This window comes from Nicotiana tabacum, chromosome 19 (genome assembly GCF_000715075.1).
Source record: "Nicotiana tabacum cultivar K326 chromosome 19, ASM71507v2, whole genome shotgun sequence".
In the NCBI taxonomy this organism is placed as follows: Eukaryota; Viridiplantae; Streptophyta; class Magnoliopsida; order Solanales; family Solanaceae; genus Nicotiana; species Nicotiana tabacum.
This window is the reverse complement of record NC_134098.1, coordinates 4,009,636-4,027,969: the sequence shown is the minus strand read 5'-3', so window position 1 is coordinate 4,027,969 and position 18,334 is coordinate 4,009,636. Positions and strand designations below refer to the sequence as shown.

The following is an 18,334-nucleotide window of genomic DNA, read 5'->3' as shown; positions in this document are numbered from 1 at the left end:
GGCATGGGTATGTTCCGGGGTGAGTTTTGAACGAGTTTGGGCATTTCGGCACTCTCATGATGTTCTTGGAACAGTATGAGTGCGAGGGCTCATTTTGGAGTGTTGACGTAAAGCCTCATGTGCGGACCTTAAAGGAAAATTTTGGACCACAGAGGAGAATTGCAGACCGCAGAATTCCTCTTGCGGCAGCATAAATCCTCTTGCAGACCGCAGAAATCCTTTTGCGGCCAAAAAAATGGGATTCTGCATGTTCGATGATACGACTTCGGAAGCTTATATCTTTTAATCTACAAGGAATTTGGAGATGATTCAAAACAAAAGGTGTAGCCCTTTGAGTCTAGTTTGCAGAACGATAAACCAATTATCATTTGGACATTTGTAGAGAAAGTTATGGTCAATTTACTAAAGTATAGTAGTGTAGAGGCTGCTGAAGTGCGGCCGCACAATTTGGATTGCGGCCGCAGAACCTGGAATGTGCGGACCGCACAAAAGTTTTGTGGTTAGCACATTGGGAGATTAGATTGGCACCATATAAACGAGGGTTTTATCTCATTTATTCATTTTTGGACTTTGGGAGCTGGGTTTGTGGCATTTGTTCGTGGGTTTTTCAAGAAATTCATCGGGGTAAGTGATTCTAACTCGGATTTGGTTAATATACATGAATATATCATTGTTTTCATCATTTAATTGGTATTTTGAGATGGAAATTTGGGAAAAATTATAGAAATTTCATAAAATAAAATTTTGGTATTTCAATGTCGATTCAGAGTCAGATTTGAGTGAAACTAATATGGTTGGACTCGTAATTGAATGGGTTGTCGGATTTTGTGAGTTTTATCGGATTTCGAGATGTGGGCCCCACTATCAAATTTTTAAGCGGAGTTGGAAATTTTTATAAATTGTAAAATTGTAAGCACTGGAGTACATTGTGATTAATTTGCACGTTGTTTGAATAGATACATATCGTTTGGCTTGAATTCAGGATATATGAAGGCGTTTGGAGGTTGATACGTGCGGAATAAAATTTTCGGAGTATTGTTTATCTTGCTCGGCATTAGAATTGGATTGTTTGTGGTAAGTGTTTTTCCTAACTATGTTGAGGAAATTTTTCCTACTAATTGCCATTGTTTGCTACATGCAGGGGTGATACATATATGAGGTGACGAGCATATATGCACTCTGGGGTAATGTATACGATTTATTGTGCTTTGTAGAATTATGTGACACTCTTGTTTCATGTCTTCTTTGACTTCTGGATTTCTGTGAATATGACATTAAATGTTAGAAACCATGATTTATCTTATTGTAATTTGATTACAAATCTGACGGACTTTTGTGAAAATTATTGATTTGCTAAATCCGGTCGTTATTATACTTAATCACAAATATGACTCTACGACCGTTATTCTTGAGATTTTGAATTCTATACATAAGTTGAAGATCATTTTTGAGACTTGTTGAAATACTGAAATAATAAAGTACTTGAAGTTTATTGAATTGTTATTGGCTTGAAAGTCGTGATTGATGTTCAATTTGGAACATTCGTTTAAACACTCTCCTTCCTTCCTTGCTTGTTAACGATATACATGTGCTTGGTAAGGAAGAGTGTAAAGTACGAAGGGTGATGCCGTGCCATTTCATATACATTATCGTGTTAGGCAGAGTATAATACACGAAGGGTGATGCCATTCTATTTCGTATATTTTATCATGTGAGGAAAAATATAAAGCACGAAGGATGATGTCGTGCCATTCATATAAATTATTATGCACGAAGGATAATACCATGCCATTTAATTTACATTATCATGTGAGGATGAGAGTAAAAGCACGAAGGGTGATGTCGTGCCATTATTTTTATATTATCATATATTCATAGCACGAAGGGTGTTTCCGTGCAGGCGAGGACAACAGACATATATTATATTGTGATATCTTTTCGTTGTGTATACACTCACGCCTTTATCTTGAGCTGTTATTGTACACCTATATTTTCTACGTGACTTATAGTCATTATTCTTTTTGTGTCCTCTACCCCAAGTGTTGTTGTGTATCCATGCCTTCTATCTGTTTAAGTTGCAAATATTATGATTTTCTTCTTGTTTGTTATATTTGTATCCGAGCCTTCTACTATGCTAATTAGTGAAATTTATATTTTTCCTTCCTAATTGCTATAATAATTTCTATGCCTCTTTTTCCCATCCTGTTTCTGTGGTCCATATGTACTACTTTGTTCGTTGTTGCTTCCTGTGTACCTCTCACTTTATTTCTTTATTTTTTATTTGCATTTCTCACACCTAGTCGGTACTGTTATATGTATGCTCGGTGAGAAAGAGACAAATGCAAGAAGGGGGGACACAACGAATTTTATCTTATATATATATATATATATATATATATATATATATATATATTGTGTGTGTGTGTGACAAGTGCACGAAGGTATTACCGTGCCATTCGATGTGATATCTTAAATATATTTCTCACACCAGGAAAATTATGAATTTGCTATTGTGATTTCTCCTTGTAATCTTTTATGCATCGCATAGTTGTTTCATTGTACCCATATCTGTTATGCTCTATAATTGTTTCTATTGTTAGTGTACAGTATGACAACATGATCCTTTAAGTGGTTCAAAAATAATGTCCACATCTCTTGGATTTCATTAGCACAAATAGAAAATGCTAGGGGAAATCCACTTCCATTAGCATATACTGCAACAATTTAATATCATACTTTCCATAGACATGAGTGTCGTCTATGGATATTACCGGCCGACAATGCACAAAACGATCAATGGCTAGTTTAAATGCCCAGAACACATATCTGAATATGTGTTCTGGTATTCTCGGACTCTGCTCAAGCTTCCATTCAACAACAGTCCTGAGGTTAAAGTGTTGCAATGCGGCCATGTACCTGGGTAGAGAGGCAAAGGACTTATCCCAGTTACAATAAATAATTTCAAACGCACGTTTGCGTCCGAGAAATGTCTTTCTTTGTGTAATGGTAAATTCATATACCTGGTGGATAGATGTAATACACTATTTTATCTTGTGACTTAAGGACGCTTCAATGTGTGGAATCAAGAAAAGGGAAATCAAGTCAACATTCAAGTTAAAATGATTCCCACTGAATGTGTCTATTTCACAACCAAGGTATTTACCCGTAACCCACATATTTGTTTTCAGCTTCCTCGCATGCATCATCTAATTACAACCTTGAAACCATCTACAACAAATAACTTTGTATACTTCCGGAGATGATTCATGAACCACGATCTCACGACACTCTTTTATGCTGTACATTCGCACTGCCCTGCTTAGGCGCGCTTTATCAGCAAAAAGCATGCCCTTTGACAACACCGTTGCTCTAGATTCATCCCACATTGATGTAAGAATTTCGTGAAGATCTATTGTGAGGGCATCCACATCCAGCAGACTTGGAAAATGATCAAGGTAAGGAATCTCCCTTGAATGAAATGGCACATGGGACTCTTACACTCTTGGTATAATGGGAGGTAGAGCATGCTCCCTCGTCAAATCAGGCTCAACATTCTCGTCCTCATCATCATAACCCTCATCAGAGAGGCTGTGTCATCTCCAGACTCATCAACATTGTTGACATAATCACTATTCTCTTCCTAACTTTGCGCATCTTCCAGATCCCGATTAAATATGTCTTCTTCGGCCAATTGAGTAAGGACAAGACCTTTAAGTTGCTCGTTTTCACTGCGCAACCAATAAAATAATGAGTTTCTCAAATTCATCCAAACTTTACATATAAACTTTATCACTTCACTTACAAATCATAATGTGTTGATATCCCATGATACAAATTATCCTGTTGATGATGACTCCCGTATGGACTACCATGATCCGACACACCAAAACTAGGCATATTCCAACTGGTCGTTGGTTCATAACTTGTAAAATTCGTATCTGGTTGGTACCCCTGGTGGAATATATGAGTGTTAATACAAATTCAATAAATAAAAATAAATACCATAACACAAAGGACAATTTAAGTTTACTACTCGGCTTGTGCAGTATGTAAAATAGGAGAGACATTATTTCCTTGCTCCTCATTCGCCCGTGAAAATAAGTTTAGATCAGGCCAAACTCTTTCACCCGGAAACTCTTCAGGTAAAACTGGTCCAAAATAACCACCCGATGATTGAGGGATATCCCTACTTTGCGGAACCTCATTATTGCGAATGTCTTCAACCTTGACGTACATTCCCAACATTTTTATCACAAGAAGTTCCCGGTATTAATCTGGAGTCCTCAAAAAATCTTTCAGAGTTTCATCGTCTTCGATGTTAAACTCAGCATAACAAGCAACCCCTTGCCGATTAACAGAATACAAATATCTTCCGATTATTTTAATATTCATCGAATGTTTGCTCACACTCATTTTTTTACATAATAACGATATCAATCTATCGTACTCCATAGCAAGTGGAAACTTAACATGATACTATAGAGAATAGCTATAGCGTACTGAGCTATTCTCCACCACAACCTCACCCTCCCCCACCCCGCCCAATATAATGAAACAATATTTTTTTCCTCTTCGGACATTATGACAAAATGCAAAATAACTTAACGAACAAATATTTCGAAAAACTTGAAGGATCGTGAATGGATTTTTACAAAATCCTGAAACTCCTTAAATAAGGAAAGAACTAGTCCCGGGGGTACAATTATTTGATGTATGGCGACTTAAATATGCGCGCTATACCCCTATGAATTATTGGTATGTCAGTTTTGAGTAGATAAATTATTGGTGGGCCCAAATTTTATATATAGCGTGGTTATTCACCGTGCTATACCTTAACGAACATACGTACAATTAAGGTATAGCGCGGTGAATAACTGCGCTATATATAAAATAGTGCTCGATCTTCGTTTTACCTATTATGGTCGCTTGCGTCCAAAAAACTCACATTTAGGTTTCAGACTCTTCTTCATAATCCCTTTCCTTAGATTCTTCTGCATTAGCAGCCAACCAAAAAAAGAAAAAAGAAAAAAAGATGGGGGTATGGGGTGGGGTGGGGTGGATAGTTTAATAATTGGCTTATAATTACATGAAATTTAAAAGGGATTGTTAGAGCCAACAATCTTATTTGGAGAGTAAAGAATGGAGAAGACAGTGAAATGCAAAATCTTGAAAACCCCAATTGAAGTCAAAATTGGTTAGTTGTGAAATTTTTCAGCAAAAAGAACACAAAAAGTCAAGAATTTGAAGTCTGAAATCTCATTTTTAGTTCTTTTTTGAGCTTGTTCGGAGAGTGAATGTAACGACCCGACCGATTATTTTGAGCATTTACACTTCGCTCGGTAGTTTGACGGCATGAGTAGCTTTGTATGATATATTATGACTTGTCTGAATCATCAGTTTTGGTTTTCAGGTTACTCAGAAGTGATTTGGAAGAATGAATATCATATTTGAAGCTTTAAGTTGGAAGTGTTGACCAAGTTTGACTTTTGTATATTTGACCTTAGAATGGAGTTTTGATTGTTTCGTTAGGTCCGGATGGTGATTTTAGACTCGGGCTTATGCCCGAATTTTCATTTGGGTAATTATAGTAGGTTTCGACGCTAATTGGCGAAAGTTGGAAATTTAAAGGTTTGAAAAGTTCATAAGTTTGACCGAGAGTTGACTTTGAGGATATTGGATTTGGATTGTGCTTCCAGGAATCGGAATAGCTTCGTCATGTCATTTGGGACTTGTGTGAAAAATTTGAGTTCATTTCGGGTTGATTTGATATGTTTCGGCGCGCGTTTTGGAAGTTGAAAGTTCAAAGTTCATTTAGGTTTGATTTGAAGTGTGATTTATCGTTTCAATATTGTTATGCATGATTTGAGGCCTCGAGTAGGTCCGTGTTAGGTTATGGGACTTGTTAGTAAATTCATATGGGGTCCCGAGGGGCTCGGGTGAGTTGTGGACGTGTTTCAGATCATTTTCCTTCATTTTGGCCCTGCTTGTTCCTGTTGGTGTCCGGTGCACCAAGTCTTCTTCGTGATCGCGAAGTTAGAGGTGCAATTACGTAGATGAAAAATATGGACTTGAGTAGTTCCTTCTTCGTGTCCGCGTTCGCATTTGTTAGAGGTGCAATTACGCATAAGAACCATCACGTTCGCATAGGGTTGAGCTGAGAACTGGAGTTGGGAGCTTTTTCATCGCATTCGTGTATGAGGGAACGCGGTCGCGGAGTGTGGGCGCATGTGTGCTTCGTGTTCGCATGACTAGGTTCACGATCGTGTAGCATATTTGTTGAGGTAGTGTAGGTTATACATCGCGATCGTGAAGGTTGTATCGCGATCGCAGTTTATTAATTTGCCTAGTGATTATAAAGTATTCTATTTGGGAGGTTTCGGCCATTTTTGCATATTTGAAGCCATGGAACTCGGATTGAATGTTTGAGGCAATTTTCACCCTATTTATTGGGGTAAGTGTTCTCTACTCAGTTATATTTATATTTCATGAATATTTCTTCATTTTTAGCATTTGATTGATGATTTCAAAAGAGAAAGTTGGGGGGTTTTGACTAAAGTTTCATAGAGCAAATACTTGATTTTTGGACATCGATTCGGATTCGGATTTGGGTGAAACTAGTATGGTTGGACTCGTAATTGAATGTGTTGTGAGATTTTGTGAGTTTTGTGAGTTCCGAGGTACGGGCCCGGGTTTAACTCTTTGGTTGACTTTGGGTATTTGAATAAAGATTCGACCTTTATCATTTGAAATTATTTCCTTGGGCTTCATTTGATATATTTGAGTTTCTTTTGGCTAGTTTTGAGCCGTTCGGAGGTCAATACGCGCGATATGGCATTTTTGGAGCATCGTGTGGCTTGCTCGGTATTGGATTTGGCTTGTTCGAGGTAAGTAACACTTCTAAACTTGGTGTTGAGGGTATGGATCCCTGAATATACATGTTATGTTTTTGGTGTGAGGTAACGCACATGCTAGGTGACGGGCGTGTGGGCGTGCACCATGTGAATTATGGCTCGGTTGATTCTGTGGTATTGTGTAGTTATTTAATCTTGTCTTTATCCATGAAATTTCTATGTGATAGAGTAATTGAGTTGTGATCCATGTTAGAAATCATGTTTAGGCTATATGATTATTCTGTTGGGGGCCTACTGAGGTCAATTCTGTTGTTGACATATTTGCTTAAATTGCACTTACATACTCAGTCATATTCATTCATTTGCATGTCATATCACTATCTTTGTTATCATTTGTTGTCACAACATGTTATCATTGTTTGGGCTTATTGGCATGAGATTTGTTAGCCCGAGAGACTGGAGAGATTGATGACTACGTTGGGGCTTGAGAGTCGTGTTGTAAGTAAGATGAGTTATGGATATATGTGGATCGGGTTGCACTCCGTAACAGACCTTATGACTATATGTGGATCGGGTTGTACGTCGTAACAGGCCTTATGGTTATATGTGGATTGGGTTATACGTCGCAACAGGCCTTATGGCTATATGTGGATCGGGCTGCACGCCGCAATAGGTTATATTATTGCTTGGGCAGGATCCTACCCTTCGGAGTCTGCACCCACAGTGAGCCCAATTACTGTTGATTCATGATGGGATCGGGCTGCGCTCCGCTGCAGGTACTGTACATTGCTGAGTGAATAAGTGTGCTGAGTGATTGAGCGTGAGGAGTAAGAGTGTGAGACTGTGATATTGAGTACTCTGAGAGTGTGAGTACATGAGTTCATCATTGTGACGCATTGCATCGGACATACATACTTGACGTACAGGCATAGAGGTGCATTTTCTCATGATACACAGTTTTGTGACATTTATGACTTCACATACACATTGACATGTAGGTATAAAGATGTATTTTTCTCATGCTATCTGAGATTGAATCATCTTATCTGTTGTTGAAAGTTTTTGGGAAATATTAAAGATTTCTGACTTACTCATATTTTGGTGATTTCGGTGAAGGATTTGGGTTTTAATTTTGTACTTGGAAAGCAAGCCTATTTTTCCATAACTGTGAACGAGCTAAGCATTCCATCTTGGAGTTGTTTCTTGTACTACTTTCTTATATTGTTGTGGTTGATGTTGCTATTGGTGTTGGACTCTGACCTTTGTCCAAGCTCATCACTGCTTTCAACCTAAGGTTAGGTTTGTTACTTATTGAGTACATGGGGTCGGTTGTACTCACTTCTACACCTTGCATGTAGATTTTGGATGATGATGTCGCTATGTATGGCGGGAGCTAGCATTGAAGACGTACATGCGTTCCGATTTTAGCTACTGATAAGTGGTAATTTTACCGTTTATTCTAGTCTCTTTTCTTTAGTTTTTGTATCCTTTAGTTATAAAATTAGGTGATTTATGGTGTGCATTGCTAGATTTTCAGGTAAATATAGTCTCGAAGAAAATTGAAATTAAATGACATGGAATCGTACAAAAATAGTGAAAGAAGTGCAAAACTTCCAGTGAAATCTCATATGCGTAGATTTATTGGCATCCGTTGTCTCGCATCTGCGTGAAATATTTGCATATGCGATTCATAAACCGCTTCTGCGGTAGCGCTTCTGTGCTTGGGGGTCCGCATTTGCGAAGACGCTTCTCCGACAATATGATGGCTTCTGCGGAAGATGAAATTCTCCACATAACCGCTTTTGCAAACTATTACACGCATATGCAGAACCACACCTGCGAGGATTCTTCTGCAAGTGCGGTCAACTGGTTTTAGAACTGGACACTTATGTCATTTCACATTTTCTTCCTTCCAAAATCACAAATACACGACCTAGCTGATTGGAAACAGATCTTGGGCAGCTTTTATCAGTTTTGGGTGGTAGGGTTCTTGCACACACACTTGGGTCTTGAAGATTTGGAGCTTTTGGTTATGAATTTCTTACCACTTTATGTTAAATTCTTCATTTTCTTACTTTGTATTGAATATCTAAGTGTGTAGTATTTTTTTCATTATTTAAATCTTGCTTATAGGAATATTCATATTTTAAGTGTGTATTAAATTCCTTGTTGTGCTTATGTATTAAAAGATTTTTATTTATTGTGAAGTGAGTTATTATTTCTTTAATTATTCTTGTTATTAAATGTTTCCAAAGGGATTATCGAACCCTAGGACTGAAAGATTAATTAACAAGAACTTGAGACATTAACCCTCACTTTATAGATTCTACCTAGGGATAGGATTGAACTACTTGTAGCCATATTTGGGTGTGCTTAATCTCTTAATTGTCTTAGGGATAATTCAATTAGGAAGTCTTGTTAGTCTTAGGCAGAAGCTAATATAAAATTATTACCCGAGTCTAATTAATAATAAACTCATTCATATTTATAAAATCGTGAAATACATTGGATCGTTACTTGAGTGTAATTCCCAATGCATCCATGGTTGAAGCAATTGATCATTTTATTTGTTTTATAGGTTAGTTTACATTTTTGCAATTAGTTATAAATATTTTCTCAAAATATTTTTAAGTGCTTGGCTTAGCATAATAAGTGATAATTCTCTTACACGCCTAATCACCTACATATTGTTCTCTGTAGGATTCGACCCTAACTCATAGTTGGGTAAATTATATTACATGCGGCCATGTCCATTTACTTTTTAGTAGTGGATTTGGGCGTCATCAAAATTGGCGTCGTTTTCAGGGAACAATTTGGCATATTTATGTTGTTTGAAAAATAAGCGTAAGTGCTTTGGTCCAAACTTGTGAATATTTGTGTAATTTATTTTTTATCTTTGTTTATCTTCTTATTTTTCTTGATTATTTTCTTAGTTTTGAAAAATGGCATCATGTAATGAAATTTGGTCAGATGGTAGTTCTACATACTTTGATGATCCTTGTCCTTATTGTGGAGGACCACACTCATGGAAATATTGTTTAAATTCTCCCGGGAGTGGATTATGCACACAATCGCAAACCCATGAGTGGAGTATTTGTAATAAGTGTGCTAGTCAAAATGGTCATTGGGATAATTATGTTTATTTGTCCTTCCCTTCCCCGAATATGATGATTCTACTTTTTGTAATGACAAGTATAGGGATATGAAAGTGGAAGAAGTGGAGCATGGTTAAAATGGAGAGTTCAAGCTCATGGTGGGATGCCTACTTGAAAGAGGAAATAAAGAGCAAAGTGCCTTGGAGGAGCTTTTGGAAAATAGTCTCCAAAATGATTTGGCGCATGAAAGGTTGAACTTACAAATGGGAGAAATTCTTGAAGCTTTAGAGGTCCAAAAAGCCTCGGAAGTGAATGAAAGCCAAAAATATTCCTTAGAGGTTGAAGCCGAAAATCCTTCCTTGGCACTTGATCAAAACCAAGAAGAACTCTCAAATGCTCAAAATGAGAGGATGATTCTCATGTTGGAGGCCATTAATGAAAATGAGGAGAAGCACAACTTGGCACTCGAGGACTTGAAACAAGTACTAACTCAAAATGACGATAATATCCTCACCTTGGAAAATCAAATAAAAATATTGGTTGAGGCTCACTATGCCCACCAACTTGAGAGTGTGGAAAGAGGTCAAGAAGAGTCCAACTTCGAGGAAGAAAGTGAGCTTTATTTGAGGAATCAAGAATTGAATATCCGCCAACCGACTCCATGCGTGTTAGTGATGCCAAGAAAAATATGGAATTAGAGTCAAATAAAAAAATTGATGATGTGGTTGAAAATGACTCTACTTTGAGGGACCAAGAGGATGTCAAAATCCGGAAAGAATTGCAATTTGGAGGCTTGATGTCATATTCAAAGCATGTCTCAACAATGGAATTGTGTGGTGGTATGGGAATTGAACTACACGAGTCAATGAGGGACTGGGAAGAGGAAAGGCAAAGGTCATACATTTTACAATTTGAAAGCACAAGAAGGCAAAATGACATTCCTCACATGTAAGCCAAGAAATTCAAAATGAAGCAATTGGTCACAAACTTGATTTCAAGTTAGGTGCCCATTTCATATCCTCCAAGTGGAGAGAAAAGTGGTAAAGTTTATTCGCGTCGTGCAACAACGATAAATGCGGCGCTTGGTGGGAGGCAACCCATCGATTTCAAAATATTTAAGTAATTATTTAAATTTTCTATTTTAGAATAGCTTAGTATATTATTTTTGACTAATCTACCACGTTTTAGATTTTTTGGAGTTGAAATGAGGAGTTTGAAGTGTTGGACCGAACAAAATCAGTGGCTACCCAGTTCTGGCATTGAGGAATCTGATGAATCCGCATCTGCGGAATTTTTCACGCAGATGCTGCCACGCAGAAGCGTCAAACATATTGCATATGCGCCCCAATCACAGAAGTGACCTTTTCCTCGCAGGAGCGCACACGCAGAAGCGTATCTTAAGCCGTATATGTGGTAAATTCGCAAAAGCATTTCAAAAACCGCACAAGTGTGGTCGCAGAAGCGGCTAAATTTCCGCAGAAGCGGCTAGTCGGGTAAATTTTTAAAGCCCTTCATCAGGTGAGACTCTAAGTTTTTCCCAAACCTCAAAACTCTCTCTCATCTCACATTAATCTCCACTGCTCGTACATTCTGATGCCCTCACGTCTCTCACATGTATCATTTTTGGATTCTTTCTTCTACTCGTCTTTTGTACTGTTATTTTCTTCTTCTTCATCATCTCTTCTCCATAGTTGTATCCTCTAATTCCCCATTTACTTCCGATTTATATTAATATTAGTGTTGAGGGAAATTGGTTGAGTGTAGTCATGTGTACTGCTGTTGTTGAAAAACATTTGGGGGAAATCTGAGTACCCAATTTGTTTAAAGAAGCATAACTTCTCTTTTCTTGTCATGTGTTCGACGAATTATCCAAGAGAAATACTCTATCCATTGACCTTAAAATCAGGATTAATCAAGTCGTGTAATCAATTAGTGCACTAATTTAGAATTCTAGAGTATAAATTAAGTGCCAAAATCATGTTTGGAATAAAATAAATTAGGCAGTTTCTGGGGATTTTGGAAACCCCTGATGAACACCGCAGAACAAACATGTCACGCAGAAGCGGGCTCGCACCTGCGATGACTTGTCCGTAGGTGCGAGTTTTGGCCAGATATCACCTTTCTCAGAAGCGAGTATAATGTAGTAGATGCGACTTCGCACCTGCAATGTATATTCCACAGGTGCGAGATTTGGCCAACAGTCACATTTCGCAGATGCGACAGCATTTCCGCAGAAGCGCAACCGTACCTGCGCGGCTTTTTTCGCAGGTGCGGTAATTGGGCATTTTGTGTAAAACCAGTAGCTATGCAACTTTGGCTTGCTGCACCCATTTGGCTTGATTCTTTGGTCTAACTGCATTGTTTTGAATTTATTCACATGATTATAATTACAGACTAACTTGGTTTTGATTTTTTAGGTACTTTAAACTTCAAAAATCGAATAAAACACAAATGAAAATGCGGCATTTCATCATGAAATTAAGGAAGAAATTGAGGCGGAACAATCCGACGTTGAATGATACATGTCTGCTGATTGTCATCGGCGATATTATGACAACCTTCTTACAAAGAAGGTCGTACTTGAAAAAGGAATCTCCGAGGATAAATTGGCTGAATTACTTCTAGACTTTTATGTCCATCTACAGACCACTGGCTCGTCTTGTTTCATTCCTACTATGTGTAAGGCCAATGAGGAGTGGGTTCATAAGTTTTATGCAAACCTAATGCGTACAAACTTCAACGACCCACAACTCACCATCAGAGGCAAAATAGTGAGGATTGGAACTGAACAAATCAATGATATTCTAGGATTGCCTGACCATTCACTTGAGCCGGTGCGAGAAAAAGATTATTTCTCAAACGGAGATTGGCTAGTCTCCAAACTTTATCCAACAGACAAGAGAAGAAAGTGGGCAAATAAGAGAAAGGGTTTGAAGTCTATCGACTTCACAACTTAAGCCAAAATGTGGCTCTACATCATCTGCAACAGAGTATCACCCTGTGGAAATGTTTTGGATGTTTCATAAGGTAGAGCCTTTATGATTGTATACATACTAAAAGACATTCATGTGAATGTCGACCATTATATCCTTCAAGAGCTGAAAGAGTATTTGCTAGACGATAGCCCATGCTTGATGTTCCCTTCACTGATTACAGATTTGTACCGACAGGCAGCTGTTAAGGTGCGTAGCACTGATCTTTGGCTACTAACCGACAAACCCTTTCATCAGTTAAGAGCAATAGGCAAGGGTACTGCAGTAAAGAGTAAGAAGATAAAAATCACAACTGTTGCAGGACCAGAGTCTTCCTAACAGGCAGCCATGCCTGAGGGACCATTTGGGATGTTGATCTCAAATCTTGTCTCCATCCATCACTTAGTGTCACAACTCCCTAGTTGGCCCTCACACTCCCAGCCAACGCTAGAGTATTTTACCAGGGAAGAAATGAAGACATACCTAGAGAACGAAAAGAAGCAAGCAGAGTCGCAGGAGAAGTTGGCAGCTTCTATTAGAAGGCTCAAGGCAGCCTATGGCAACATGGCCAAGGCACGTGTATATCTTCAGGTAGATTTCCACAAGGAGAAAGAGACAAAAATAAGAATAAGAGAAAGTCCATGATAAAGATGTGAAAATTCATCAAGGCCATCATCAAATGGGGGCAGTCGAACAGGAAGATACCGGCCGAGGGTAAAGATGACAGTGAAGAGTATTCCTTCATGTCGAGTGTTGCTGATGTTGATACTGATGCTACCGATGAGGATGATGCCGGGAGCTCCACACGTCAGTGATTAGCTTTTTCTCGCAGTGTGCTAGTGTGATGCAGACCTGAGGGAGACCCTCCAACTACTCTTCTTTTATCTTATTATTGTGCAGTGAGGACACTGCAGTGTTTTTAGTTTGGAGTGGCTTTAGGGAATATACTTTATTTATACATGGATTCTTAACTTGTGCCCTTACCGGGATTATGTTTTTGTATGGATATTATGTGCCCTTGTCGGAGTTGTTCTACTACTATGGTTTATCAATGTGCTTTTGCAGGGCGTAGTTTGTGATTGATGATATAATTGCGGATTAGTCACTTTTGTTATTCTATTTTATTTTTCTTTATTTATTTATTTTCTTTAGTAGTTTTTAATTTAAATAGTTTTTATTTATTTTATATTTATTCCTTTAGTTTTTATTCTTTTTTCATTAGTTCCTTTAGTTTTTATTCTATTTTCTGTAGTAGTTCTTAGTTATTTTTATTTTTATCCCTTTAGTTTTTATTTTATTTTCTTTAGTAGTTTTTGTTTTAGTTTATATTAGTTTTATCTCTTTAGTAATAATATACTTTTCAAAAAATTTCCTTGGGTTTTCTTTATTCTACGGTTTTTTCCCGAGGAATATTTTTGTGTTGAACCGAGTGACTTTTCCCTATGATGGATGCTGTGAAAACTTCCTTAAGGAAATTAGTCTTATTTTGTTATGTGGAGACTTTTGGACTGTTTGACACTAATAAAATTAGTCTCTTGTATGTGATGTGTGAATTAAGAATACCCCCCTCAAAGTTTTGGTTGTAAATTGAAAAACGTAAGTTGCATGGGGAATAATCTGTATGATAACTTTTAGAACTTGTTCGGTTGGTCTTTCAATGCTAATGTTAATTATGTTTGGTTGGAGGGTATGGACGCTTTCCCGAAGAATGATTTGCCTGGGCAGAATATAAGATTTCAAAAACGAGGGTTTGGCCATTTTTATCAAAACTTGAGTTTGAGAGGTCGGATTTGGGCGAGATTTTGAGGGATATTCAGAGAAATCAATTGGGTAACGATTCTTCACTTGATTTTGGTTATATACCAATAATCTATCACTAGTTTCATCATTTAATGCCAGTTGGCATTGCTCGTAGAGAAGAGTAAACTAACTTCTTACTATTCAGAAGACAATAAAGATAGAGCATCTGTAAATTTATTCTATCACAAAACTAACTAAATTATTTTCACTTTGACCTTTTATCAAGCATTGGATTGTATCTTTATTCTTCTTGCTCCTCTTCCTTCTTAGCTTAATTAATGGTGCGTCAACGTCAATTTCATCTGTTGGATCATCTTTTATAACTTCATGTATTTCCTCAGCTACCAAATTGCTGTTCCTATCTTCTTTTGCAATTTTTCGATCAATCTTCACGAGGATACTGAATTCTTTTCCCTTACTCAAAACCAACTTGCGGTAATACTTTGATTCCTCTTTCTGTAGGAGCAATAAGGCAAATATATTAGTATAAATATTGACTAAAACATATGGAGAACTTATTCAACCTGAATGTTCCTTTAACTAATAGGTGTTTTACCTTTTCAGATGTTGAGCCAACATACTCCTTGACATCGCAACCAAAGAAGTATCGTGCACCATCAAACAACGTAATACTTATATATTGTTCTTCAGCAGAAACATCAAACTTTAACCTATATCTAAAGCACAATTCAGTAATTAGATCATTAACTCTTCAATTGTTTGGTCTGGATAATATATATGTATGTTTATGTATCTTACCTTTCATCATAATCAATATCTTCTATCTTACAGTAGCCACAAGTGGCAGTACTCTTTATAACAGTTACTCGCCTGTGGCATTTCTTGCAAGCATGGTACCATGGGTCATGGTTACTGTTGATGTCGGTAATTTTGGCTTTGAACTTACAATATATGTCCTATATGTAAATTAGCAGGGACATTTTGTTAGGTTGTAACTTGTAAACATATAAATGTAGGATACATTGTGTTACATTTTGGAAGGCAAATGTACCTTCAAGCTGACAATTGAGCCATCTACAATATCAGTGATTTTGACTTCTCTAGCTATTTGCATTAGTCTACTTGGCATTAAACTTATGTCTAGGTTGCTTGCCTTCATATTGTCATTCCTGTATTGTAAAACTTCCTGTAGAATATTCCATATACCTAACATATGGAGAGGAAATAAGTTGAAAGAGTACTTCACAATTTACCATTTGGTGAGATCTTTCGCCTTCTCAAATGTTGGGTAGATTAGCACGCTACTAACAGGTGTCGTTGAAAGGACAAAATCCCCTATTTAAAAAGGATCGGCGAATTAAGTGTTACCTTAACGTTGTCTAAAATATTATGGAAATACATAAGGTATGAGGTGTTATACCTTGGTAAGTAGAGCTTTTAACATCACTGAACGCTACGACTGACTTGGAATTTTCAATGCTTTCTAACAATTCCCCCTCAATTTCAGCTAAGTCTCCCCACAAAGTCAAAGTTTTCCGATCATACCTATATATTTAAAATTGAGTAACTTAAAAATTACATTCTACTTATATTGCAGGTAGCAAAGTTTAAACCATGAGTAGCGAGTAACTGGTGGTAACTTGCCTTTCATTCGTAACTATTACTTCTCGCCTTCTGCTTCGTCCTTCTCCATTTAGTTCTTTCACTTTTATTACAGTGCAAACAACATTTTAAAAAAAATATTAAATATTAAATATCGAATAATTACAGCTGCAAAATACTTAATAAATATATGTAGGTATTTACCAAAATAAATCTCAGTAGTGAATTGTTCTGACTCGTCCAAAGAAATAAAACCATTGGAGAATTGTTGATACATAAATTCAGTGTTGCACTGTATTATTTCTGTGTTGCTATTAAACGCTACTTCGAGGTCCTTGTGCACAGATAAGAAGTTTGGTTTTGTGCCGCTTATCTTTCCGTTTATAATGTAGTAGATTTTATTTTGGTCGAAAAAATTCTTCCATAATTGAACGTCGATGTTGAAAAGAGTAGTTTGTATTTTTGTTCCCTGTGTCAATACGGAGAAACAATAAAGTCACCAAAGGAGGCAGTGTATTGAGAATTGAATAGAAGAAACTATTAAAATAAAGTTACCTCTTCATCAACAAATATTAGCTGCCAACGTACACTCTCGCCCTTCTCATTTTTGTATTCCTTTATCAAGCCTCTTCGAATGACTAAAACTTTAATTACCCATTCTGTAGCATATTTCTTCAACTTGCTAATAGGTATGCACATCTTTCCTAGCTCTTCTTCGTTTGCCATTGTAAGTTATCATGTAGTATCTAGGAGAATAGACACAAACACAATACATAATTGTAATAGAGACGTTTTTTTACCTATCTAATATATATCCTTTAGAAGATGAAGCACAAATTGCAATATATAGTTGCAAGACAAGAATAATGTTGAAAGAAGCTACTGATTATTGAGGTTTAATTAGAAAATGAAGCAACGTCAGCTGGCAACATATATGGATATCTTAAAAAAGTTTAAACTTAATGACAAGAGTGTAGAGTTATTACCAATTTTGTGATGCAACAACCAAAAGACCTGTAAAGAAAAATGTACCAGAAAGGATACAAGAATGATGAGACAAATACACCTAATTGTGCACTTATATAGAGTGCTTTGAAGAATTTGAAAAGCCATGTAAAAGGAGTTACCGTGAAAGATGAAAGAATAAAATATAAAGAGTGAAATTAGTGCAAATAATAAGTAAAGGAATAATTTGAGTGACTTTATTAGATAAAAGAATGAGAACGAGAACATGGACATATAGAATGAGAACGTGGCTTTAAAAGGGGAGAAAATCAGAAATCCATGAAGTCAATTTCTTGGGAAAAAAAGACTAAAGGAGTTCGTTTATGGGAGTAACGGAAGGAGAATAAGAATGGCATGAAAGAGTTCGTTTATGGGAGTAACGGAAGGAGAATAAGAATAGCCTCAAACCTACTTTTGAATTTATTTAATAAAGCTTCCTACTTTTCCTACTTTTAGAACTTTAGTATTTAGTATTAGTATATTTACTATAATAATATAAATTAGGTGATAAAGTCTTTTAGCTTTCAAACAAATTAATTGACAAAATATCTTAAATGGGTACGTTACCCAAGCTTCTCTTCTTCTGGACTTTTATGGTCTTTAGAAACCGTATTATCCATTCATCGATACATTTTTATCCTTTTTAATTAGGTCATGTAATTATAATATTTCTATTTCATATTTATTATATTAGTTGTCTAATATTTTATTACATTTTACTTTAAAAAAATTTATAATAGGGTAAAATCGTAATCTAACTTTGAAGGAAATAGCTTCCCACTTTTAGTATTAGTATAATATGATTGATATGATGTAGGCAAACATGAGTGAAGATAAAAATACAAACAAATTTCTAGCCTCTTTCTCCTATGCTAATATAGTATCAGAGTTACCATCGGACTCATCATCCACATGGCTTCCGCCACCAGCAGCAACCATCGCCACCCAAGTCACCATGAATTCCTTCACCCCTTCTCCCCCCAATCTTTGAACCATGCACACCACTTTATCTCACTACACTAAATGGATTCAACAGGACCAATTGATA

General features: G+C 36.8%; 1 protein-coding gene across 1 annotated transcript; it reads right to left on the bottom strand.

Annotated features, from left to right (window-relative positions):
- Window positions 1–14,892: 14,892 nt before the first annotated feature.
- LOC142173333 (replication protein A 70 kDa DNA-binding subunit B-like) lies at window positions 14,893–17,007 on the bottom strand. Its single transcript, XM_075238889.1, has 9 exons — window positions 16,837–17,007; window positions 16,486–16,750; window positions 16,324–16,384; window positions 16,100–16,224; window positions 15,933–16,014; window positions 15,731–15,848; window positions 15,478–15,620; window positions 15,275–15,395; window positions 14,893–15,174 (listed from the first exon to the last, which is right to left on the bottom strand). The coding sequence occupies exons 1-9, from the start codon at window positions 17,005–17,007 to the stop codon at window positions 14,893–14,895; spliced, it is 1,368 nt and encodes a 455-aa protein (XP_075094990.1).
- Window positions 17,008–18,334: the final 1,327 nt, after the last annotated feature.

What these genes read in the sequence shown, in the direction of transcription:
- LOC142173333 (XM_075238889.1), bottom strand. Translation starts at nt 17,007, where the DNA reads ATGGCAAACGAAGAAGAGCTAGGAAAGATGTGCATACCTATTAGCAAG. An exon ending in TAAAAGCTCTACTTACCAAG is followed by an intron (nt 16,015 to 16,099) that starts GTATAACACCTC and finishes CTTTTTAAATAG; the next exon opens with GGGATTTTGTCCTTTCAACG. An exon ending in TTGGCTCAACATCTGAAAAG is followed by an intron (nt 15,175 to 15,274) that starts GTAAAACACCTA and finishes TTGCTCCTACAG; the next exon opens with AAAGAGGAATCAAAGTATTA.